The sequence below is a fragment of the Carcharodon carcharias genome, chromosome 21, assembly GCF_017639515.1.
Source record: "Carcharodon carcharias isolate sCarCar2 chromosome 21, sCarCar2.pri, whole genome shotgun sequence".
NCBI classification, from domain to species: Eukaryota; Metazoa; Chordata; class Chondrichthyes; order Lamniformes; family Lamnidae; genus Carcharodon; species Carcharodon carcharias.
Genome location: NC_054487.1, coordinates 33,410,699 through 33,437,772, shown reverse-complemented (window position 1 = coordinate 33,437,772; position 27,074 = coordinate 33,410,699). Strand labels below are relative to the sequence as shown.

Below are 27,074 nucleotides of genomic sequence, written 5' to 3'. Positions count from 1 at the left end.
TTGCAATAAACACCAACGTTTCATTTGCCTTCCTAATCATTTTCTGTACCACAAGGGACAGACCAATGGATTGAATGATTTTCTACTTTGAAGATATTGAGGATGGAGAACGAGAGAGCACAGATTTAAAATAATTAGCAAAAGAAGCAAAAGTGATATGAGAAAAAACTTTTCTCACAGCGACTGATTAAAGTCTGGAATGTTCTGTCTGAGAGTGCTTTGGAGGCAGGTTCGATCAAAGCATTGAAAAGGATTTACGAAAAGGAAGAATGTGCAGGGTTATGGGAAGAAGGCGGGGAAAGGCACTCGATAAATTGCTCATTCAGAGTCAGTGCAGACACACATAATAGGCTGAATGGCCTCCACTGTAACAATTCTGTGATTTTGCAACAAAGAAGTTTATAGTCGTTATATCAAGTTTTATACTCATCCAGCTAGGTGGAAATCTAAAATGAATTGGCATACTTAAAATGCTGACTCCAGTATTGAACCTTTCTATGTCTTTGTCCTCAGCCAACAATTTCAACCATTCAAAGACTTCAGCATCAGAGCATAGGCCCAGCCTGCCAGATATTTCCAATCCAGTTCAGCAAACCTTCAGGAGCATAGCAGGAAACAATGCTCAGGACATAAATGGGAAAAGTTCCCCAAGTACATTCATATCACACACAACAAGCCCAAAGCCTCAAGGTAAGTGATTCCCGTAACTTTCATCAAATGAGAAAGGAGATGGTGAAAGTGGAAAATTTCACAGTATGATGTGTGAAGCTCATTGCTTAGAATTTCTTTGAAATTTACCTGTGTCACATGACAGTTGAGAAAAATAATAAGGATGGTTCCTTCATAAGGGTTTTATGACATGATATGCTGTTAGGAGAGGAGAGAAGGAGATGAACATGGTAAATGGAGCAGATAGCTTTAAAATAGTGAATAAGTAGAGCAATATCCAGCTTTCTGAGAGCAATGGTGGCCACACTATAAATGTGCTACTTCCTCCTGAATCCTCTAGCAGAATAGAGCAAATAAAATACAATCATTCTCAAATTCAGCTGTGCCTCAAATGGGCGATCAAGACCTAGATCTGTCCTAGCTACTGCTCTAGAGGAATAACAGCACTATAATTCACTCCTCAGCTTACTACTGGAAACAGCTGATCTAAGCATATATACTTCAGCTAATAGGAAAAAAATAAAAAAGGACAACAGTAGTTCCACTTGCTGTACCCAGAATACTTCAGATAACATAAATCATATCTGAATTTCTAAAGAGTCATTACACAAGTAGCACAGTGCAGGATCAGCCACAGCACAACATTAACAAAGACATAAGAGGGAATTTTAACTGCAAAAATGGACAAGTTTGAGGTTAGATGGAAGGTTAAAGTGCTATAAATATGAATCCTGACCCCCTCTTACCCTCTCCTCCCCTGCCAGTCCATCTATTTCGATTTTTGATCCCAGATGATGGGTTGGCAATTTAAATATCAGAATGAGACAGGCAACCAGCTGGCTAAAGGAAAGTGAGAACTGCTGAATCCAGGAGGTAAAAGGCTTTCCAGCCCCGTACAATTGGACACCTCACCCCTGAAGCTTCCAGTCTTCCCACCAAGGCCTCCAACCACGCCTGCCCCTGCAAAGGCATCCAGTTCTCCTCCCCTGAGGAGTCCAACTGCTGCCTCCCCCTCCCTCTCCAGCACTAGAGGTCTCCAATGCCCCCTCGCCCACCTCAGCCACTGATTCCTCACACCTCCAAACTTCAACGGGCTTCTGCCAACATTTCCTCTAACATATATTTGGAGCAGACAGGTGAGTTATTTAATTGCGCAGTCCTTTTGAATTTTCTTGAGCAGCAGCGCACCAACAATAACTTAAAAGGGACCAGCTTGTATGCTGCAGTGTGGCTAACGGGAAACAAAAACCATCCCTCCCCACAGCTGCTCCACCCTCTGCCCCTGGTCCCTTGGATCTCTCATCTCCAACACCACCCCACCCCGGTGAAGGCTAGGTTCTGCTTGGTCCTGTTGCCTCTTCTCCAGCATTCCCTGCCCGACTAAAAGCTAAACCTGTCAATCAGGCTGACTTCGAGGTGGGGAACCTGTCACTGATATCACATGCCTATCGAGATACTGTGACTTCCGGGTTTCCCAGGCCCTGTCGCCTCCCCATTGCTGCTCCTGATTTGGAAATCCTGGAAAATTTGGCCTTTTTACCCTTGAATGCAGGCAGCTGAGAAGTGATCTTATAGAGATAGTACTCTGTGCAGAAAATATTGATCTGAAGCCATACTTCTAAATAAATTGTGGCAGCACAAGTTCAAAATAATAGAAGAAACACATAGGACTGATGTTAGGAGGTTGTTCACAAACAGTGGTCAGCAGTTTGTACTTTCAGTTAGGGAAGTAAAGATGAAAATTCATGAATTATTCAAAATGCAAGTGGATACCATGATTGAGGAACTGTTGGTTATTTCTAAATGAATATACAAATTTCCTACAATACAACAGTGACTCCACTTGCAAATACATTTTTGGCCTTAAAGTATTTTGAGATGTCTGGTCATTGTGAAATGCAAGATTGGTTAAATATCAATCCTATATCAAATGATGTAGGTTAAAGCCAGCAAAAGACATATAAGGCAGAATTTTGTCCTTGGCGGGGGTGCTCGGTGAGGGCAGGGTGGGTGCGTCGGGAAGCCGGGAGGCCCGTCCAGCATGGAACGCGAGCGGCAGCGTTCAGTGCCACCTGTGCGGGCTGGGGGAAGAGAGTGAGTGGGCCTAGCGTGAACTTCGCACATGCGCGTGAAAGAGCGTTTCAGTCTCCCTGAGACATGGAACTGCCTCAGGGAGATAAAGCACTGTTTAAAAAATTAATGCACAAAATAAAAAGGTAACAAAACATGGCCCCTCATGTGACTCTGTCGCATGAGCAGAGACATGTTTTTAATTCAAGTGTTAAACTTTTGTTTTATTTTTATTTGCTTTAGGAAACCTCATCCCGCCTGTGGATAAGGTTTCCTAAAAAATGCAAAGGCCACTTGGCCTTTTCTCCTGCCCATCAACCGTTAGGTTGAACGGGCAGGGAAAAATTCATGACAGTTGTTAACTTAATGGCCTTAAAAGGCTTTTTAATTGTCAGCGGGCACACTGCAGGCTCTGGTGCGCACCCGCCGATCTAACTATCGTGGGATTACACAATGATGTCGGGATGATGGCCCAACATCGTCGCATGTCATTTTACACTCAGCCAGGTCGGGAGCACGCCCACCAGCCGAGCTCAATATTCTGCCCATAACCTTGATGTCAAGAAGTTCTTCGTATAGAGAATGATTCTTGGGTAAAGTACTTCAGGTAGAAACTTTGGAATCATTTCAGCATTGAAAACCAATAGCCCCCAAATGTTTTTCACCCTTCACCCTTAACTAACTCACACCATTTATATGAACAAGGAGCAGGAGTAGGCCATTCAGCCCCTTGAGCCTGCTCTGCCATTTAATAAGATCATGGCTGATCCGACAGTAACCTGAAATCTGCATCCCACCAACTGTCAACAACCTATCACCCCCTTGCTTACCAAGAATCTATCCACCTCCGTCTTAAAAATATTCAAAGACTCTCTTCCACCACTTTTCAGGAAAAGAGCTCCAAAGACTCACAACCCTCTGAGTGAAAAAATTTCACCTCACCTCTATTTTATCTTTAAACCTAGTTCTAGATTCTTCCACAAGAGGAAACATCCTCACCACATCCATCCTTTCAAGATTCCTCAGAATCTTATATGTTTCAATCATTCATGGAGTATGTGTAATACTTGTCACCTAGCCATGGTGAATTTCATCAGCCTCAGGTTGGTCTCACTATGTAAATCTTTGACTGCCTCTTAAGGATACTCTGCCCTCTTTCTATCTTCTTCCCCAGTTTAGAATTAGATTTCAACCTCACTGATTAACAATGAAATTCCAAATCCAATGTTTTAACACAAATCTATGAGACTCTCCATGCAACATATCCTCTCCTTAGCAACTTTTTTGAGGCTTTTCTTTGCTTTTATTAAAAAGATGCAAATTAACAAATGTGTTTTCCAGTGTATTACGTTTGCTGTATTATTATTTTAAACTATGCAGATACAAAAAAAGAATGAGTGTATTTTAAACAATTGAGTTTACATTCTGCTTTAAATGTCTTAATTGGGGGAGATGGTCACTTAGTGGTAATGTCACTGCACTAGTAATCCAGACGTTCAGGCTAATGCTTTGAGGACAAGTTCAAATCCCACCAAGCAGCTGATGGAATTTAAATTCAAATAATGAAATCTAGAATTGAAAACTACTCCGTGACAGTAACCATAAAATTGTGCTAAAAACCCGTCTGGTTCACTAATGTCCTTTAGGGAAGGAAATCTGCTGCCCTTACCTGGTCTGGCCTACATATGAATCCAGACCCATAGTAAAGTAGTTGACTCTTAATTAGTATCAAGGGAAATTAGTGATGGGCAACAAATGCTGGCCTTGCCAGTGATGCCTACATTCCATGAATGAATAGAAAAAAAAACATTGTTACCCAGTTTACTGATTTCCTATAACTGAAAATTCCAGTTGAGGAACTTTACTGCTGTCAGGCACCTTTTATAAGTAAAAGTGTTTTTTGGCAACTCAGAGGAGTCATTAATTATGGGGGATCCCCAGTTCTAAGTGGGATACCAAAAGAAAAACAGCCATCTGCTCCTGGAATTCTTTTGTTGACAGACTTTGAAACACACAAAAACAATTGTTCTTTCAATTTTAATACTTAGGTGGTCTATTGTTAGATGTATTTTTACTGCAGTGATTGATTATGGGGCTCTGTCCTGCAAAGATAAGTTGACCATTACAATAATCAGTTTTGCTTAACATTAAGATGCATTAGACCATGTTTCCTATAGGAAAAAGCACATTCAAAACTGAAGAAAACAATGCTTGGGATCTCTAGGACCATGGTCTGAAGTGATTTAAATGTCTGGAACCCTTTTAAATTGAAAAAAAAACTTTGGAAGCTTTCACTTAGAGAAAAGAAAGATACACACCTGCTCCTGGACTACAATGATTGACAAGCAATCTGGATGCATGGATGAGCCATGGAGAATATGAGAGGGCATGGAAGATATGAGGTGGTATGATGGGAAATAGAAAGGGTATATGAGAGGCATGGAGGGCGTGTGGGATGGGTGGGTGGGGTGAATGCTTGAAGGCCTAACATTCATCATTGCAACTAAGCTGATGTCCCAGTAAACTGAGGTGGGCATTCCAACCTACCGACCTCGCCATCCACTCGCCTCCATTGCCGCCTGGCAGGCTCAACTCCGTCCTGCTCACATCTCCCCGAAATGAAAATATGGTGGGCGGGGGCCATTTTAAAGGAGATGGGTCTGCCAAGTCAGAAAGTTTCCCAACTCAAAGTTCTTACCTCTTCTGCAAAAATCCAGCCCTGCATCTATATTTGTTTTTAAATATTTGAATGTCTTAATGTTAATCAGACCAGAATTGATCAAGAGTTGTGATTTTCCAGCTCAATATTTTCCTTTCAAAGCAATTATCCCCTTGGATCAAAATAACTAAAAGCTATATCCTGTCCCTCGGGAAAATAATTGAATTGTAATACTTGCCCAGAAAAGTTAATAAATTTCTTTTCACTTCATTGACAGTCTATACTTTCACGTAAACCACCCAGTGTTTCTGGGATTTGTACAAAAGATAAAATGCAACCTCAGACAGTTTAGTTGTGAGGCTCATTCTTTTTCAGTTCCTTTCATGATCACAACAGTAATGAAGAAATCAGCTGAAATTTAGAATAAAAAATAATTGTCACAGCTAAATTTACCGTCTGCAAAATGGAACTCCATAGCACCCATAGTTTTAGCGCAATGGGAGCCGTTTTTGCACCAAAATGGCATCCATGCTGTGCATACATACTTATGGAGCACTCTGCCCTGAACAATATTACTGAGAGTATGATAGCGAACATTAGGAGTGTGATCCAGAAGTATATAGGCAGATCATGATTTCAATCAGCATGTAAAATGGGTGCTATGAAGTACCATTGCAGTCAATAAGTTTAGCTGTGACAAAAAGTTTTTATTTTAAATTTCAGCTGGTTTCTTCATTACTGTTGTGGTCATGGAAGGAACTGAAAAAGGATGGGCCTCAAAACTAAACTGTCTGAGGCTGCATTTTATCTTTTGAACAAGTCCCTGATTTGATACAACGGCTGCCATTTTTGACCTCACTGCTCCAGCTAGCCCTTCTGTGAAACACACTAAGCTGAACATGTGTTCAGCAGCAGGAAGAATCCCCACCAGTGCGATTTAAAGGGACTATGAACAATATTCAGGTTAGTTGTAATTAATTGTGCTGGTTCCCTATTTGAGTTTGTGGAAGTGCTTGATGAGGAGTTAGTTAAAGTCAGTGAATTCTGCAGGGAGTGGTGGTACACATGGAGAAGGCCTTGGTTGTGGCTGCAAGCATCCTGGTGAGACCACTTGCTCACAGTCATGGGTGGAATTGTTGCAATGCACAGTGTGGCATTAGAGGGGGATTGAACAGAGGCAGCCAAATAGAGGACACACTGCTCACAGAGGGAGGCAGAGGAGAAGGACTTGGGCTGTCAGCAAGAGGCCACATCCACCAAGTCTTCCAGGAGTACTTTTCTCATGCCAACCTATGTGTGCATCATCAGATGATTGCAGAGCTCTTGTACCCAGGCATGTAGACTCAGAACAGGGCAAGGAGAGGGTTGCCGGTGTCTGTGAAGGTGAAGGTGACTGTGCCCCTGAATCTCTTTACATTGGGATCCACCCAGGTTGGAGCTGGTGACATATGTAACTTCAACCAGCCTGTTATTCGTTGCTGCATCACAAAATTGTTACAGTGCAAAAGGAGGCAATTCGGCCTATTGTGTCTGCACCAGCTCTCAAGTGAGCATTATGACTTAGTGCCATTCTCCTACTTTTTCTCCATACCCTTACACGTTGTTTCTTTTCAAATAATCATCTATTGTCCTCTTGAATGCCTCAATTGAACCTATCTCCACCACACTTCCAGGCAGTGTATTCCAGACTCAAAGCACTCGCTGTGTGAAAAAGTTTTTTCTCACATCACATTTGCTTCTTTTGCAAATCACTTTAAATCTTTGCCCTCTCTTTCCCGATCCCTTGACAAGCGGGAACAGTTTCTCCCTATCTACTAATGATTTTGAACAACTCTATCAAATCTCCTCTTAGCCTTCTCCTTTCCAAGGAGAACAGACCCAACTTCGCCAATCTATCTTCATAACTCAAGTTTCTCATCCTTGGAACCATTTTTGTAAGCCTCTTCTCCACTGTCTCCAGTGTGATCGCGTCCTTCCTATCGAGTGGTGCCCAGAGCTGTACACAATATTCCGGCTGAGGTCTAACGAGTGTCTTATGTAAATTCGGCATAACCTCCTTGCTCTTGTACTCTATGTCCCTATTAATAAAGCCCAGGATACTATATGCTTTATTAACTGCTCTCTCCACCTGTCCTGCCACCTTCAATGATCAATGCACATATACACTCAGGTGTCTCTACTCCAGCACACCTTTAAGAATTGTACCCCTTATTTTAAATTGTCTCTTCATGGTCTTCCTACCAAAATGAATCACCTGAAACTCTCCACATTAAATTTCATCTGCCACCTATCTGCCCACTCTACCAACTTGCCTTTGTCCTTTTGAAGCTCTGTACTGTCCTCCTCACAGTTTACAATGCTTCCATGTTTTGTATCATCCACAAACTTTGAAATTATCCCCTGCCCACCAAGATCTAGAACATTAATATATATCAAGAGAAGCAAGAGTCCTAATGCTGACCCTTGGGAAACTCCACTACAAACTTTCCTCCAGCCTGAAAAATATCCATTGACCATTACCCTCTGTGCAGCTGACAAACTGAGTGAAGCCTTAGGGCAGAATTTTACGACAGTGGGATTTTACGTTCCCGCTGTAGTCAATAGGGTTTAAAACAGCCCACCGCATTTTACAGCCCCATCCCCGCCAAAATGGGGCTGTAAAATTCTGCCCTTAGAGTTTGGTGAGAGGGGAGTTTTAAATGTTAATTTTGTTCTTAAATTTTGCTCTTCAAATCCAATCTAGTCTGTAATTAGCAGTAACTGGAAAGTGCTGTGTAGGCAGGCTAAATTCTTTCTGTCTTGCAGTTTAGACAGGGTAAGTCAATTTCATCTGTAGAAGCTGAGTAGTTAATTAGCTAGCTGGTTGAATCTGGTTACTGTAGCCCCATTTCAGTATACTATAAATTCAGGGTTCTTCAGCACGGCTGACTACCTGAGTGAAGACTCAGGGTTTGGTGAGAAGGGAGTTGGGGGGAGGAGTTGTTCGTTTCCTCTTTCTACCTTTCTCACCCCATAGAAATTGGTTCTTGCTCTACTTCAGGGAAAGGAGCTAGCTGTTTGGTGAGTATCTGGTAAGTTGGTAAGTTCTACTTTATCCCTAAGGTTTAAAATAGTACACAATTTGGTGGTAAAGTTAATCAAATATATACAAAAGCAACAATAAATAAGTGATTAATATAATTAAGTAATCATTTAAAAGGATGGCAGGAGACATGATGTGTCAAGGCTGCAGCATGTGGGAGCTCCTGGATAACGTTGTGATCCAGAGCAAACACATCTGAGTGTTTGTGGCTTCAGGAACTTCGACTGAGAGTCATTGAGCTGGAGGCTGAGTTGCAGTCTCTGCAACACATCAGGGAGGGGGAAAGTTACCTGGATGCTTTATACCAGCAGGCAGTCACACCACTTAGAATAGGGTCAGTGGCCAGGAACAGGATGGTGTGACTGCAAGTGAGTCAGGTAAGGGGACCCAGAGGGCAGGAGTGTGAGCCTCTGCAATTGTCCAACAGGTTTGAGGTTCTCTCATCTTGTTTGGATGAGAGTGGGGGCTGCAGGGTGGATGTGCAAACTGACCATGGCACCATGGTACAAGAAGCCATCCAAGTGAAGGGAGCAAAAAGGAATGTAGTGATAGTAGGGGATAGTATAGTGAGGGGGATTGACTGTTGTCTGCAGCAAAGAGCGAGAGTCCAGATAGCTTTAATGCCTGCCTAGTGCCAGGGTTCAGCACATCTGCTCAGGGCTGGAGAGGAACTTGCAGTGGGAGGGGGAGGATCCAATGGTCGTCCATGCAGGTACCAGTGACCAGTAGGTAGGATGAGGAAGGAGGCTGTGCATAGTCAGTATATCGAGCTAGGCACCAATTTAAGAAGCAGACCTCAATGGTAATAATTTCTGGATTATTACCTGAGCCATGTAGGACAAATAAGATTAGAGAAATGAATGCATGGCTCAAAGCCTGGTGTGGCAAAAGTGGGTTCCAGTTTGTGGGGCATTGGCACCAGTATTGGGGAAAGAGTGATCTGTACCATTGGGACTGTCTACACCTGAACCATGCTGGGGCTGGCAAGCCGCCTAACTTGGGAAGTAGAGAGAGTTTTAAACTGAATAGTAGGGACAAGGGATCAAATTTGGGAAGATGTGATAAACCAAAGAGTAGGGACAAGGCAAGAGAGACAGGTATTAATGTGGGAAATGATAAAGACTGTAACAGGAAGGGACAGAGAGTACAAATCTAAGAGTAAATCAGCAGATAAGGCTAGATGCTACAAAAATAATAAAAGGACAAAACTAAAGGCTCTGTATCTAATGGTATGTAGCACTCAAAACAAAACAGATGAACTGATAGCGCAAATAGAAATAAGTACAATCTAATAGTCATTACAGAGACATGGCTGCAGGATGACATAGTTTGGGACCTGAATATTGAAGGGTATGTGACACTTAGGAAGGACAAGAAGTTAGGAAAAGGTGGAGGGTGGCTCTGTTAATTAATGATGGTATTAGCACATTGGAGAGCTATGACCTAAGTTCAGGAAACCAGGATGTAGAAGCAGTTTGGATTAAGAGGAGGAATGATAAAGGCAAGAAGTCACTTGTGGGAATTGTGCACAGACCTCCTAATTGTAACTACACAGCAGGACAGAATATAAAAGGAGAGATAACGGCAGCTTGCCAGGAATGTACAGCAATAATCATGGGCAATTTTAATCTACATGTTGACTGGAAAAATCAGATGGGCAAAGATAGTGTAGATGAGGAGTTCATAGAATGTTTTCAGGATAGCTTCTTAGAACAGCATGTTCTGGAGTCAACCAGAGAGCAAGGCTACACTAGACCTGGTATTGAGCAACGAGATAGGATCAATTGATAACCTCCTAGTGAAGGCATCCCTAGGTAGCATTGATCATAATATGATTGAATTTTCATTAATTTTGAGGGAGAAACGATTGCATCCAAGACAAGTATTTTAAACATAAATAAGGGCAATTATGGGGGCATGAAAGCAGAGCTAGCTAAAGTGAGCTGGCAAATGAGGTTAAGGATATGTCAATAGAAGTATAGGAGCAGACATTTAAAGGGATATTTCAGAATATACAGGGCAGGATTTTTACCTCATTGGTCAGGCGGGACCGGGAGCGGCTGTGAAACTGACCGCAATTTCACCCTGGTTGGCCAATTAACAGCCAGCCAATGTGAAATATGCACTGAGAGTCTCAGCGCTGCCAGGGTGGGGGCGGGAGAAGTGAGAGCGCTGAAGCGTGTGCATGCGGGGGGGGGGGTGCATGCAGCGAAAGCTCCCTGAAGGCACAGAGCTGCCTCAGGGAGCTGAAGATTTTTAACATTAAAAATAAAGTATTAAAAAAATAAGGAAAACATGTCCCCTCATGTGACTCTGTCACGCGAGCAGGGGTATGTTAAAATGAGTTTGAAAAGATTTTATTTTTTTTTTTAAATCACTGGTCAAAAACTCATCCCACCTGTGATTGAGGTTTCGCAAAAATGTAAAGGCCGTTTGGCCTATTCGCCTGCCCGCCAACCGAACGGTTGGACGGGCAGCAAAAACTTCAATTTGCTGAACTGATTAAGGGCCTTAATAGTCTCTTAATTCTCGGCACCCGCCGAGCGAAATATCGTGAGTGAGCAATGACGTTGGGATGCTCGCCCAACATCATTGTGCACTATTTTACTCTTATTTGGGTCAGGCATGCACCCGTCCGAAGAGGGAAAAATTCTGCCCACAAAATATATACATTCCAATGAGAAAGAAAAATTCCAAGCGGAGGGCCCACCGTCCGTAGTTAACTAAGAAAGTTAAAGACAGTATCAAGCTTAAAGGAAAAGCATATAATTATGCAAAGACGGGTGGCAGGGCAGAAGATTGAAAAGAATATAAAGAACAGCAAAGAATGACAAAAAGGGAAAAATTAGAGTATAAGAGAAAGCTAGTAATATGGAGACAAATAGTAAGAATTTCTATAGATATTTAAATAAGAAAAGAGTTAACAAACTGAGTGTTGGTCCTATAGAGAATGTGTCTAGGGAATTGATAATAGGAAGTAGGGAGATGGCGGAAGAATTAAACAGGTATTTTCCTTCAGTCTTAACTATAGAGGACACAAATAACATCCTAGAAATAACTCTAAATCAGAAAATCAAAGGGAGGAAGGAACTCAGGAAAATTACAATCACCAGGGAAGTGGTATTGAGCAAGTTGTTGGGGTTGTGGGCTGACAAATCCCCAGGTCCAGATAGATTTCACCCTAAGGTCTTCAAAGAACAAAGAAAAGTACAGCACAGGCACAGGCCCTTCGGCCCTCCAAGCCTGCGCCGATCATATTGCCTGTCAAACTAAAACATTTTGCGCTTCCCGGGTCCGTATCCCTCTATTCCCATCCTATTCATGTATTTGTCAAGCTGCCTCTTAAACACCACTATCGTACCTGCTTCCACACCTCCTCTGGCAGCGAATTCCAGACACTCACTACCCTCTGTGTAAAAAACTTGCCCCACACATCTCATCTAAAGTTTTCTCCTCTCACCTTAAATCTATGTCGCCTAGTAATTGACTCTTCCACCCTGGGAACAAGCTTCTGACTATCTACTCTGTCCATGCCACTCATAATTTTGTAAACCTCTATCAAGTCGCCCCTCAATCTCCGTCGCTCTAGTGAGAACAATCTGAGTTTCTCCAACCTCTCCTCATAGCTAATAACCTCCAGACCAGGCAGCATCCTGGTAAACCTCTTCTGCACCCTCTCCAACACCTCCATATCCTTCTGGTAATGTGGCGACCAGAATTGCTCGCAATATTCCAAGTGTGGCCTAACCAAGGTTCCATACAGCTGCAGCATGACTTCCCAGCTTCTACACTCAATACCCCTGCCAATGAAGGCAAGCATGCCATATACCTTCCTGACCACCATATCTACCTGCGTTGCCACTTTCAGTGACCTGTGGACCTGTACACCCAGATCCCTCTGCCCATCGATGCACTTAAGGGTTCTGCCATTTACTGTATAATTTCTACCTGTATTAGACCTTCCAAAATGCATTACCTCGCATTTGTCCGGTTTAAACTCCTTCTGCCATTTCTCCGCCCAAGTCTCCAAACGATCTATATCCCATTGTATCCTTTGACAATCCTCTTCACTATCTGTAACTCCTCCAACCTTAGTGTCATCTGCAAACTTACTAATTAGCCCAGTTACATTTTCCTCCAAATCATTTACGTATACTACAAACAGCAAAGGTCCCAGCACTGATCCCTGCAGAACACCACTAGTCACAGCTTTCTATTCAGAAAAACACCCTTCCACTGCTACCCTCTGTCTTCTATGACCAAGCCAATTCTGTATCCATCTTGCCAGCTCACCTCTGATCCAGTGCAAGTTTACCTTCTGTACCAGTCTGCCATGAGGGACCTTGTCAAAGGCCTTACTGAAATCCATGTTTATAACATCCACTGCCCTTCCATCATCGATCATCTTTGTCACTTCCTCGAAAAACTCGATCAACTTAGTGAGACACGACCTCCCCTTCACAAAACCATGCTGCCTCTCACTAATACACCCATTTGCTTCCAAATGATAGTAAGTCCTGCCACGAAGAATCTTCTCCAATGATTTCCCTACCACTGACGTAAGGCTCACTGGCCTGTAATTTCCTGGATTATCCCTACTATCCTTCTTAAACAATGGAACAACTTTGGCCATTCTCCAGTCCTCTGGGACCTCACCCGTAGCCAGTGAGGATACAAAGATTTCTGTCAAGGCCCCAGCAATCTCCTCCCTTGTCTCCCTCAGAACTCTGGGATAGATCCCATCTGGCCCTGGGGACTTATCCACCTTAATATTCTTCAAGACACCTAACACCTCCTCTTTTTTGATCTCAACATGATCCAAGCTATTTACACACTCTTCCCTAGACAAATCGACCGCTAAGTCCTTCTCTTTGGTGAATACTGATGAGAAGTACTCATTTAGTATCTCTCCCATTTCTTCTGGCTCCACACACAGATTCCCACCTCTGTCCCTGAGTGGACCTACCCTTTCTCTGACTACCCTCTTGCTTTTTACATATTTATAAAAGGCCTTGGGACTTTCCTTAATCCTGGTTGCCAGTGACTCCTTTTAGCCCTCCTGACTCCTTGCTTAAGTTTCTTCCTACTTTCTTTATATTCTCCACGGGCTTCATCTGTTCTCACCCTTCTAGCCCTTACGAATACTTCCCTTTTCTTTTTTACTAATCTCACAATATCCTTTGTTATCCAAGGTTCCGGAAACTTGCCATACTTATCCTTCATTCTAGCAGGAACATGCCAGTCCTGAATTCTTATCAACTGACGTTTGAAAGCCCCCCACATGTCAGTTGTTGTTTTGCCTCAAACATTCGCCTCCAGTCTAGATTCCTCAGTTTCTGCCTAATATTGTTATAATTACCCTTCCCCCAATTTAGCACTTTAACCTGAGGACTCCTGTTATCCTTATCCTTCAGTACCTTGAAACTTACTGAATTTTCCCAAAATGCTCCCCTACTGAATCTTCGACCACCTGGCCGGGTTCATTCCCTAATACCAGGTCCAGTATTTCCCCTTCCCTAGTTGGACTATCTACATAGTATCTCAGGAAGCCCTCCTGGATGCACCTTACAAATTCTGCATCATCCAAACCACTAGCACTAAGTGATTCCCAGTCAATATAGGGAAAGTTAAAATCACCCACCACAACAACCCTATTGCTTTTACACCTTTCCAAAATCTGCCTACATAACTGTTCCTCAATCTCCTGACAGCAATTGGGAGGCCTATAATAAACCCCCAACATTGTGACTGCACCCATACTATTCCGGAGCTCTACCCATATTGCCTTGCTGCATGAGCCCTCCGAGGTGTACAGCTGTGATATTCTCCTTAACCAGCAGTGCAACTCCCCCACCTCTTTTACATCCCTCTCTATCCTGCCTGAAACATCTAAATCCTGGAACGTTTATCTGCCAATCCTGTCTATCCTTCAACCAAGTCTCTGTAATAGCAATAACATCATAGTCCCAAGTACTAATCCAAGCTCTAAGCTCATCTGCCTTGCCTGTTATACTTCTCGCATTGAAACAAATGCATTTCAGACCCTCAGTCCCACTGTGTTCAGTAATTTTTCCCTGCTTGCTCTTCCTCTTAGTCCTGGCCATATTCACTCGTTCCCAGTCATTTATTTCCTCTGCTGACCTATTGCTCTGGTTCCCACCCCGCTGGCATACTAATTTAAACCCTCCCGAGTTACACTAGCAAACCTCGCAGCCAGGATATTGGTGCCCTTCTAGTTTAGATGTAACCCGTCCTTCTTGTACAGGTCCCACCTGCCCCGGAAGATCCAGAAAAGATCGGAAGATCGGAAACCCTCCCTCCTACACCATCTGTTCAGCCACATGTTTAGCTGCACTACCTTCCTATTTCTAGCCTCACTGGCACGTGGCACAGGGAATAATCCTGAGATTACAATCCTAAAGGTCCTGTTTTTAAACTTTCTGCCTAACTCCCTGAACTCCCGCTGCAGGATGTCGTCACTCTTCCTGCCTATGTCATTAGTACCAATGTGTACCACGACCTCTGACTGTTCTCCCTCCCCTTCAGACTGTCCCGTACCCGATCAGAGACATCCTGGACTCTGGCACCAGGGAGGCAACATACCATCCTGGTGTCTCTTTCACGACCTCAGAAGCTCCAATCTGAGCCCCTAACTATAGAGTCCCCTATGACAATTGCTCTTCTGTGCTTTGATTCCCCTGCTGAACAACAGAGACAGCCATGGTGCCACTGCTCTGGCTATTGCTGTTGTTTTCCCCTGATAGGCCATCCCCCCCAACAGTATCCAAAACGGTATATCTGTTAGAGAGGGGGACAGCCACGGGGGATTTCTGTACTGACTACCTGAGATAGTTGATGCACTGGTTTTAATTTTCCAAAATTCCCTAGATTTGGTGAAGGTTCCATTAGATTGGAAAATAGCAAATATAATTCCTTTATTCAAAAAGGGAGTGAGACAGAAAGCAGGAAACTATAGGCCAGTTAGCCTAACATATGGCATAGGGAAAATGTTTGAAGCTAAGAAATGTTAGAATATTAAAGATGTTAAAGAAGGGCACTTAGAAAAATTCAAGGCAATCAGGCAGAGTCAACATGGTTTTGAAAAGAAAAATCATGTTTAACCAATTTATTGGCGTTCTTTGAGGGAGTCACACACCCTGTGGATAAAGGGGAACTGGTGGATGTACTGTACTTAGATTTCCAAAAGGCATTTGATAAGGTGCCACATCAAAGGTTATTGCGGAAAATAAAAACTTATGATGTAGGGGGTAACATATTGGCATGGATAGAAGATTGGCTGCCTAACAGGGAGCAGAGAGTTGGCATAAATGGGTCTTTTTCTGGTTGGCAAGATGTGATGAGTGGTGTGCCACAGGGATCAGTGCTAGGGCCTCAACTTTTTACTGTTTATATAAATGACTTGGATGAAGGGACTGAAGGACCGGTTGCTAAATTTGCTGACCACACAAAGATAGGTAGATAGGAAAGTAAATTGTGAAGAGGACATAAGGTGGCTACAAAGTGACATAGATAGGTTAAGTGAGTGGACAAAGATTTGGCAAATTGAGTTTATTGTGGGAAAATGTGAATTTGCCAACTTTGGCAGGGAGAATAAAAAATAAACTTATTAACTAAATGGTGAGAGATTGCAGAGCTCTGAGATTCAGAGGGATCTGCGTGTCCTAGTGCATGAATCACAAAAAGTTAGTATGTAGGTACAGCAAGTAATTAGGAAAGCTAATAGAATGTGATCATTTATTGTGAGGGAAATTGATTACAAAAGTAAGGAGGTTATGCTTCAGTTGTACAGGGTGCTGATGAAACCACATCTACAGTATTGTGTACAGGACTGGTGTCCTTATTTAAAGTAAGATGGAAATGCATTAGAAGCAGTTCAGAGAAGGTTCACTAGACTAATATCAGGAATGCGTGGATTTTCTTATGAGGAAAGGTTGAACAGGTTAGGCTTGTATCCATTGGAATTTAGAAGAGTAAGAGGCGACTCAGTTGAAACCTTTAAGATCTTGAGGGGTCTTGATAGGGTGGATGTTGAGAGGATGTTTCCTCTTATGGGAGAACCTAGAACTAGTGGTCACTGTTCAAAATTAAAGGGTCGCTCACTTAAGACAGACATGAGGAGAAGTTTTTTCTTTGAGGATTTGGAACTCTCTTCCTCAAAAGGCGGTGGAAGCAGAGTCTTTGAATATTTTTAAGGGGTGAAAAGTTATCGGGGGTAGGCAGGAATGTGGGGTTGAGGTTGCATTCAGATCAGCCATGATCTTATTGAATGGCAGAACAGACTCGAGGGACCGAGTGGCCTACTCCTGCTCCTAATTTGTGTGTTCATGTTTCCTATTACTCAGCCAATTTTGTATCCATTTTGCCGCTGTCCCTTTTATTCCAAGAGCTATAATTTTTCCCACAAGTCTGTTATGTGGCACTGTGCCTAATGCCTTTTGAAAGTCCATGTACACCATATCAACAGCATTATCCTCACCAACCCTCTCTGTTACCTCTTCAAAAAATTCCAGCAAGTTAATTAGACATGATTTCCCCTCTACAAATCCATGCTGGATCTTCCTAATCAACCCACATTTTTCCGTGTGACTACTAATTCTATCCCGAATAATTTTCTTTAGAAGCTTCCCCAGTACTGAAGTTAAACTGACCAGCCTACAATTGCTGGGCTTATCCTTACAACCTTGTTTGAACAAGGGTGTAATGTTTGCAATAAGTCTAGGGAAGACTGAAAGATTGTGGCCAATGCCCCTGCAATTTCCACTTTTACTTTCTTCAATATCCTCAGATGCGTCTCACCCGGTCCTGCTGCCTTGTCAACTTTAAGTACCGACAGTTTATCCAACGCTTTCCCCTTATCAATTTTGAACCCTTTTAGTGGCAGAGTTTCCTCCTCTGTCACCATAGCCTCAGTAGCATCTGCTTCCTTGGTAAAAACAGATGCAAAGTATTCATTTAATACCTCAGCCAGACCCCCTGCTTCCATGTGTCAATCCCCTTTTTGGTCCCTAATCGGCCCTAATCCTCCTTTTACCACCCTCTTACTGTTCATGTGCCGATAGAAGATTTTGGGATTCCCCTTTATGTTGGCTGCCAATCTTTTCTCATGATTCCTCTTTGCTTTTCTTATTTGCCTTTTCACCTCCCCTCTGAACCTTTTGTATTCTGCTTGACTCTCAGTTGTATTTTCTACCTGACACTTGCCAGAAGCACACATTTTCTTCTTTATCTTAATTTCTATCCTCTTTTCCATCCAGGGAGCTCTGGATTTGTTTGACCTACCTTTCCATTTTCAGGGAATGTACCTTTACTGTGCCCGAACCATTTCTTCTTTGAAGGTAGTCCATTGTTCTGCAAGTTTTTCCCACCAACCTATAGTTCCAGTCTATCCGGCCCAGCTCTGTTCTTGCCCCATTGAAGTCAGCTTTCCCCCAGTTAATTATTCTTACTTTGGATTGTAGATTGTCCTTTTCTACCATCATCCTAAATCTTACGATACAATGTCACCTAAAAGTTCCGCCGCTTGATCAATTTGGCCCGTTTCATTTCCAAGGACCAGGTCCTATAGTGCCTCCTTTCTTGTTGGACTGGACACACACTGGTGTAGAAAATTCTCCTGAACACAATCTAGGAACTCTCGCCCATCTCCACCCTTTACAGTACCACTGTCCCAATCTACATTCAGATAATTAAATCCCCCTTTATAACTACTCTATAACGTCTGCCTCTATCTGTAATTTCCCTGCAGGTTTATTCCTCTACATCCTTCCCATTAGTTGGCAGTCCAAAGACTACACCAAGCAATGTAATTGCACCCTTTTTGTTCCTTAGCTTTAGCCAAATTGATTCTGTTCTTGAACCCTCTGAGATATCCTCTTTCTCCAGCACTGCAATGCTGTCCTTTACCATTACAGCCACCCCTCCTCCTTTCCTTCCTTTCCTATCTTTTCTGAACACCTTGTACCCAGGAACATTTAACACCCAGTCCTGCCCTTCCTTGAGCCAGGTCTCTGTTATCGCCAAAAATCATATTTCCACATGGCAATCTGTGCCTGTAACTCCCCTATCTTATTTACTATACTCCACACATTCACATAGATGCACAGTAACCCTGATTTATACTACATGACTTTCTCCCTTATTATGGCTCTACCTATTAACTTACTATTCTCTGTACTAGTGCAATCTGTCACTCCCAGTATTTTCGGCACCCTGGTATTCCTCTCTGATACTCCCTCCTGGTTCCCACACCCCTGCCAAGTTAGTTTAAAGCCCCACTGACAGCATAGCAAAACGCCCCATGAGGAACTCAGTCCCGGCTCTGTTCAGGTGCAACCCGTCCGGCTTCTACAGGCGCTATCTTCCCCAGAGCCAGTCCCAGTGACCCAGGAATCTAAAGCCCTCCTTCCTGCACCACCTTTCCAGCCACTCATGCATCTCCTTATCCCCCTATTACTGTACTCATTTGCACATGGTACTGGGAGTAATCCGGAGATGACTATATTTGAGGCCCCACTTGCTAATTTTTGACCCAGCTCCCTAAATACTGATCGCAGAACTACGTCCCCCTTCCTGCCTAAGTCATTGGTACCAATGTGGACCATGATCTCTGACTGATCACCCTCCCACATAAGAATGTCCTGCAGCCGCTCAGTGATATCCTTTACCCTGACACCAGGGAGGTAACATACCATCCTGGAGTCACATCTACGGCTGCAGAAATTCCTGTCTGTTTCCTAACTAATTAATCCCCTATCACTAATGCTCTTCCTTTCTTCTTCCTCCCCTCCTGTATAACCGAGCTGCTCGTGGTGCTATAAACTTGGCTCTGACTGCACTACTCTGAGAACTCAACACCCTCACCAGTATCCAAAACAGAAAACCAGTTTGCGAGTGGGATCCCAAGGGGCTCCTGCACTAAGTGCCTGGTTCTCTTGGGCTGCCTGGCAGTTTCACATTCTCTTTCTGCCTCAATGCTGCTAGCATGCGGTGTGACCACCTCTCTGAATGTGCTATCCACCTAGCCCTCAGCTTCACAGATGCACCACCGTGACTCCAGCCACTGCTTGAGTTCCGAAACCTGGAGCTCAAGTTTCTGCAGCTTGCAGTGTTTCCTGCACATGTGGTCGTCTAGGACAGCGGCAGTATCCATGACTTCCCACATATTACAGGGCATGCATTCCACATGACCAAGCTGCCCTGCCATGTCCTAGCTTTGCTTCCCTTCCATTAACTTTAATGTATTTTGGTTTATTTATATTACTTTATTTTACTGGCCCTGACTTAAATTTACACCCCTATTCCAAGTATTTCTTACTTAAATCCAAGTAGCTACTTCTTTAAAGATGATACACTTTTCTAATTTACGGCTATTTAAAGACACTTCCTAACAGCAGTTTCTCACCAACCAATAAACTTATGATTTTCCTGTGATGTCACTTGTTGCTTTTGTTCTTCAAACTTGCTGTTCTTGAGCTAAAGCTGAAGCCCCTGTCTCCAATGTGTTCTTCAATCAGGTTCGCTCTCTACCTCTCTCCCGAGTAAATGTAGGCCCCGAGCCTCACGCTGTCTTTATATCCTCACTGTCTTCGATGCATTCTCCAATCAGGTTCGCTCTCTGCCTCTCTCTGGGGTAAATCAAAGAGGCGACAGGAGCTCTTTATGCCAGGAGAGGGAACTTGATTCTATTCCCCCTGAACAGAGAGAAGCAAGTGGAGCATGCACATGACTATACCAGAATAATGGGTTTCATCATGCTGCAGTGTATCATCGACTACACACACGTGGCTTTGTGAGCATTGTATCTCAATGCTGGCGTGTACCACAACGGCTGAATGTTCAGTTAGTGTGTGTCCACAACCAGTACATCAAGCTGGCATACTATCCTGGCAGCAGTCATGATGCTTTTGTTCTGAACCATTCTGTTCCCTCAGTCTTTCAACCATCAAAGAGTGGCTGGTGGGTAATAAGGGTTATCTGCTGACATCTGGCTTATGATTCCACAATGCAGCCAGAGGTGGCCAGCTTATGTACAATGGGAGCCTGAGTCCCACACAGAATGTCATAACAGAGCATTGGGGTGTTGAAGCCACAGTTCTGCTGACTGGGCCACTCTGGAGGAGCCCAGCAGCACTCAGGGCCATGGAGAGGAATCATGAACCCTGGTGCTCCTTGTGGGCCCCTTATCTTCCTGCAACAACCCCCCCCCCCACCCGCCCGCCGACCCCCTGCTTTCCCCAACCCTCCCCCTCGCTGATTGATGTTATGATCTGCCTACTCTGCGTATTTCTGGGGAACATCAGGTGAGTGCCACTAACCCCTCACCAATATGCATCCAGTGCCAGCCAGCACACGATTTCAGAAGTGTCTGCATGTGCTGCAAGCTCCGTTTCAGGAGATTGCCCCTTCACTGCCCCCAACCTCCTTCTCGATAGTGTGTGGTCCCTTTGCCAGTCTCCCCCCCCGCAACCTCCTCCCTCTCAATGGTGTGTGGCCCCTTCCCTAGCTTTCCATCCAACCTCCTCCCTTGATGGTATGGCTATGGTTCCACTCTACCTTTTAGTTTATAAAGTGCCTCTCACAACCTTACAAACATGCTTCTCTCACGACTCTCGGCTACTGTGATGTACTTTCATAGTCAATATTGCTATGTAGTAATTCTGACACCTAATTTTAACTTAGAAAGATTCACAAACAGAAAGGACCAGATGTTGGGATTGGAAGCAAAACTGGATTATTGGGTGCTACAAAGCACAAAGTTCCAAAATGGAGTTTGCGGCAAACACACATACTTCTGATGCAAAGTATGCTAGCTGGTGTGGGATGATAAGGAAGAGGGGTGTGAGAAGGTGGACTAGGTAGGAGCGCATTGTCATCCTCTGTGGTTTCATCTTCATTGCTGGTCACAGTCTCAGTTGTGGCCATACCAATGATCTTCAACACAGTATTCTCATGGGACGGTGAGACATGTAGCTGTGCCTATTCCTAGCTAGTTAGGTGCTACTGCTTCCAATTATGGGTCCCCTTGTCCTGTGAGAGTGAGATAAATATGTCGGTGAGTGTGATGCAATGTGTTTGGATGATGTGCCTACCACAGTTGAATAGCAGTCAATGTGTGCAAGGTGTGAGATGTGAGTGTAAGGCATGCAGCAGTGCTAAGTGTGTGAGCATGAGGAAGGGCTCTGAAGGTTGTGAAGAGTTGCTCTTAGTGAGACTGTTGATTAGGGAAGGAAAGATGATGAATGAAAAACTGAAGAAGGCTGTAAGGATATGGCATGTGAAGATGCATTCATTTATCTTAAACTACTCATGTGAGGTCATTGAACTTTTTGCAACACTTAATCTAGGTTCTTGGAGCTAGATTGCTGGCCTTGACCATGACAGCTTTCTGCTCCCACTACCTTGGTTGTGTCTTTCTGGAGGGCCTCTTGGCTTCTTGAGGGAGGATAATCTGTCTCTGCCTGTTCATCCTGTGCACCACGGCTTCCAGTTATCTATGGGAAACCTTTGGGGCATGCTTTATGGCATGTTGTGCCATTTCCAGATCTCTTTATGCTCAAACTCCTCTTGAACCAGTTCCAGCTGCTGTTCCAGTCAAAATGCACCTCTCCTTTAAGAGGTGTGGGCTAGCCTTTAGTACTGCAGGTTAGCTTCAAGTGATGCTAGCCTCACACGAATTTGGGCCCCCTGCTAAGGTGTGTAATGACTCAGCAGTACATTTAGTGCCAGACTGCACATCACTATGCACTGCTTGCATTACGATGAATGGGCAGGGGTTAATCGTGGGTTGTGATTACTGGCCTTTTCCAAATTTTCCCGCATTGTGTTTTATTCTTTTTCCATTGTAGAACTTAAGAAATTGGAAGTTAGTGGTTATTTACTTTCCTTCTCAAATTACGTTCTTCATTAGGATGTGAACATGTCATGTAATTTTGATTTGACTGTTCAATTACATAAGCTTTGACATGTGATTCCATTGTGTAGTTGAGACAATTTTCACAAGCAGTTGTAACTTCTGAATTTGTTAATGTGTGTATGTATGTGTGTGTGTGTGTGAGTGTTTTTGCAGATTTTCTCCATGGAACTCTGAATGAAGACATATTTAACAATGAAGCAGTTTCTCAGCAATAAACTGAAATTTCAGCCTGGATTAACTGCTCATGACCTCATGCAGCTTGAACTCATGACCTGATTCAGGATGACATTTATAATAAAAGAAATACATACAAGATAGGGAAATTGAAAGATTTAACTTGGGAGATAAAGGATGAAAGTGGAAAGCAAGCTATGTTGAAGATGTAGCCTTGGGGCAAGATCTGAGGCATAGAGAGGGAACGTGGAAGAGTAAGGGTCATTGCTAAGGTTAGGTTGCCAGAGATATGGAAAATGTACATAGACATAGAAAAAGTAGTTCGGATGCAGGATGGGTGATGCCAAAGGATAGTCAGGGAATGTGCATACTACTGGATGGTGAATTGTTTTATAACACTTATTTTTTATGTCTCTCTGGAACCTTTAGAAATTGCTCATGAGTCTGACTGGAAATTTGGGTTACTTTCTGCTTTTGCCTTTGGAGTTTAATTGCTTTGTGCTAAGTGGTATATTCAGGAATGTGTTCAACACAAACTCATGCAATGGAAAAGTGTAGTTGTATTATTAATTTATTAACAATTTACATTTCTCTTGGTTAATAATCATATGAGTATGCAAACATTTTTGATTTTCATGAAAAAATTGATGTCAAATCAACTCATATATAAAGCAAAAAGATACTGAAACTGGAAAGCTTGTTGCTGCAAAATTTTGGCCTAAAAATTACATTGCATAATTTTTGATTGTTTGCCATTTTCTGTGTCAAAACAACCCATGAATCATAAATGAATATTTTCCTTTTTACTCAGTGCCTCGAAAACCTTTACACCTTCAGAGTTCAACAAAACAAACAATCCAAACTCCTGAAAACAAGGCATTACACAGTGCACAGACCAGGATGGAGACCTTACCATCCAACACGTGCAAGGAGAAAACTGGCAAGGTGTCTGACCTCATAAATCGGTTTCAAGGAGGCAGGTAATACATGATGTTTGTAAACTAATAGTCATATTTGTACAGCCATTCACACTGAGCCACATCTTTTCCCCTTCTCGTTCTATACCTCTTCTTCTCTCAGAACCTTGCCTTATGCTCGCCATTCTTTCAAAGGTGGAAAAGTAATTAGTGGAACAGTAATTCCCAAGCTTTTTAATATTTAGTTTAGACATTATTTTGAACTTCAACCAGCTGAAGAAACTCATTGATGTTATAACACAGCGCTTTTTTTCCAAGGCTTAGGAAAGATTTTAGGAAGAGGAGCCAAATTACTGAGTTCAAATACAAACATTCTTTACTTTTTTTCTTTCCTTATGGGACTGGAATACTCCTGTAGCCACCACAAGAGAAGTTTTGCAATTCTGTGGCCTGGCTCGCTACCCCCCACTCCACTCCCTGATTCCTGAATGTAAGAGTCTCCTGAAAACTCCTCCCCATGACTCATCCGACTGGCTCAGTCTGAACCAAAGATCCCTGCCATTTCAAATTGTACTCTTGCCCACTAACCAGCTGCCATTTCCCATCTGTTTCAGGGAACGTAGAAAAGGCCCAGGAGTTAGAATTGCCCAGACCTCACACTACCAAAGTCAAGGCCTTTTAACGCCTGCCTCACATCCTGTCCACCTGATTCTTGATCCAGATTAAATTTGGGGCTCTGAAGTAAAAAAAAAAGTAATATTACACTTAATGGTCCCCTGAAATGATCCAGCAAACCGTTCAGTTGTATAACTCATTCCTGGGATGAAGGGATTGGACCAAACCTATTGGAATTTAGAAGAATCAGAAGTGACCTTATTGAAAAATGTAAGATCCTGCATGGACTTGATAGGGTGGATACTGGAAGGATGTTTCCTCTTGTGGGGGAGCCTAGAACTAGGGGACACAGTTTAAGAATAAGAGGGAAATGAGAAGAAGTGTTTTCTCTCAAAGTTGTTAGTCTCTTGAAGTCACTTCCCCAGAAAGTAATGGAGACTGGATCATTGAATTTATTCAAGGCTGAGTTAGGTAGATTTTTGATATACAAATGAGTCAACAGCTATGAGGGAGCAGACAGGAAGGTGGAGTTGACACTACAACCAGATCTTATCAAGTGGCTCGAAGGAGCAAATGGCCTATTCTTGCCCCTAAGTCCTATGTTCCTATGTTCCTACTACACCAAATTATAATAAGAATAAAACTAGTTGGACCACTGAGCATCAGCTCAGGCACCAGATACAGATACAACACCCCCTGAAGTCCTCCTCATTAACATCTGGGTACTTGTGCCAAATTGGGGAGCTGTCCCACAGACAAATAAAGCAACAGCCTGAGACGGTCTTACTTACAGAATCATAGTTTACAGTCAGTGGCCAGACTCCTCCATCAACATCGCTGGGTATGCCCTATCCCACTGATGACAGACCTATCACAGTTGGCAGCACAATGGTGTATAGTTAGGAGTGGGTGGCCCTGTGAGTCCTCAACATTGACTGCAGATCCCATGAAGTCTCGTGGCAGCAGGTCAAACATGAGAAAGGAAATTTTCCTGCTGCTTACTACCTACTGACCTATCTCAGCTGACGAATCAATACTCCTCCTGCATGTTGAAAGCCACTTGGAAGAAGCACTGAGGGTAACAAGGGCACAGGTTGTACTCTGAGTGGGGACTTCAATGTCCATCATCAAGAGTGGCTTGGTAGCACCACTACTGACCAAACTGGACAAGTCTTGAAGGACATATCTGCCAGACTCAGCCAGTGGCAGGTGGTGACAGAACCAATACAAAGGAAGTACCTACTTGACCTCATCATTACCATTCTAACAGTAGCAGATCATCTAGCCAAGACAACATTGATAGGAGTGACCACTGCAGAGTGTGTGTAGAGAAGAAATCCCCACTCCACACAGATGGAAGAAAGACACTGTATTGTGCAGCACTATCCCATCTAAATGGGATAGATTTAGCAGCTCAACACTGGGTATCCATGAGTCACAGTGAGGATCAATAGCAGAATTGTATTTCACCAGGATTCTCTAGGATTCCTTGAGCGCGTTACAGCCTTCATTCAAATATGGACAGAAGAGATGAATTCCAGAGGTGAAGTGAAAGTGACTGCCCTTGACATCAAGACAGCAATTAACTGAGTCTGGCATCAAGTAAAATTGAAGTCAATGAGGATCAGGAGAATGCTCCTTACTGCTGGAGTCATACTTTGCACAAATACCTAGAACATCACTGCAGGATTTCTTAGGGAAATGTATATTAGTCCCAACCATCTCCAGATGCATCATCAATGAGGTCAGTGGCTGGATATTCTGTAGTGAGTAACTCACCTCTTGACTCTGCAAAAACTTTGCACCTATAATGCACAAGTCAGGAGTGTGATAGAAGACTTCCCACTTGACTGGATGAGTGCAGCTCCAGTAACACTCAAAATACTCCACACCGTCTAGGATAAAGCAGCCTGTTTAATTGGCACCCCATCCACCAAATTAAATCTTCGTCCCTCCATTACAGGCGCATAGTGGCAGCAATGTGTACCATTGACAAGAAGCACCGCAGAAACTCACCAAGGCTTCTTAATCAGACCACGCAAACCTGCAACCTGTTTCACCTGGAAGAACAAGGGCAGTAGGCTAATGGGAACAACACCACCTCCATGTTCCCCTTCAAGTCACGCACCATTCTGGCTTGTAAATATATTGTCAATCCTTCAACATCGCTGGGTCAAAATCCTACTTAACAGCAGTAGTGGAAAGGCACTTACTTGTTGGACTTGGCAGTTCTCACCTCCCTTCAGCTGCCGGATTTCCTGAGTCAGATACGGTTGAGGGCCCTGTTAACCACAGTGGGAGGGAATCCTCGGTTAAGGAAAAAGGAAGTAATATCAGAAGTGCTGTTGTGGAAGATAGAATCAGAACAGACGCAACAAAGAAACTGGCATAAAGGAATGGCGTCCTTACAGGAAGCAGGGTGTGAGGAATTGTAGTTGAAGTAGCTGTGGGAGTCAATGGCTTATCATGAATATTAGTAGATAGTCTATCTCCAGAAATTGAGACAGAGAAGTCAAGGAAAGGAAGGGAAGTGTTGGAGATGGACCATGTGAAGGTGAAAGAAATGTGGAAATTGGAAGCAAAGTTGATAAGTTTTCCATTTTCGGGCAAGAGCAGGAAGCAACATTGATTCTGTCATTGACGTACTGGAAAAAGAGTTGGGGGAGGGAGCCTGAGTAGGACTGGAACAAGGAATATTCCACATACTCCACAAAAGGACAGGCATAACTAGAGCCCATGTGGGTATCCATAGCAACACTTTTTATTTGGAGGAAGTAAGACAAATTAAAGGAGAAATTGTTCAAGGAGAGAACAAGCTCAGCCAGGTGGAGTAGAGGGGTGGTGGGTGGTGATTGTTCAGGTCTCAGTTCAAGCGAGAAGCGGAGAGCCCTCAGACTGTCCTGGTGGGGGTTGGAGGTGTAGAGAGATTGGACTTCCATAGTGAAGAGGAAGTAG

General features: G+C 43.4%; 1 protein-coding gene across 4 annotated transcripts in view; it reads left to right on the top strand.

Moving 5' to 3' along the window:
• LOC121293108 (FYVE, RhoGEF and PH domain-containing protein 4-like) overlaps nucleotides 1-27,074 on the top strand; it is a 335,511-nt gene that overhangs the window by 223,678 nt on the left and 84,759 nt on the right. For all 4 annotated transcript variants that reach the window (XM_041215765.1, XM_041215764.1, XM_041215767.1 and 1 more), the window contains 2 exons: nucleotides 514-690; nucleotides 23,399-23,567. In XM_041215765.1, coding sequence (XP_041071699.1) covers nucleotides 514-690; nucleotides 23,399-23,567 — 346 coding nt within the window. The remainder of the gene's footprint in view (nucleotides 1-513; nucleotides 691-23,398; nucleotides 23,568-27,074) is intronic.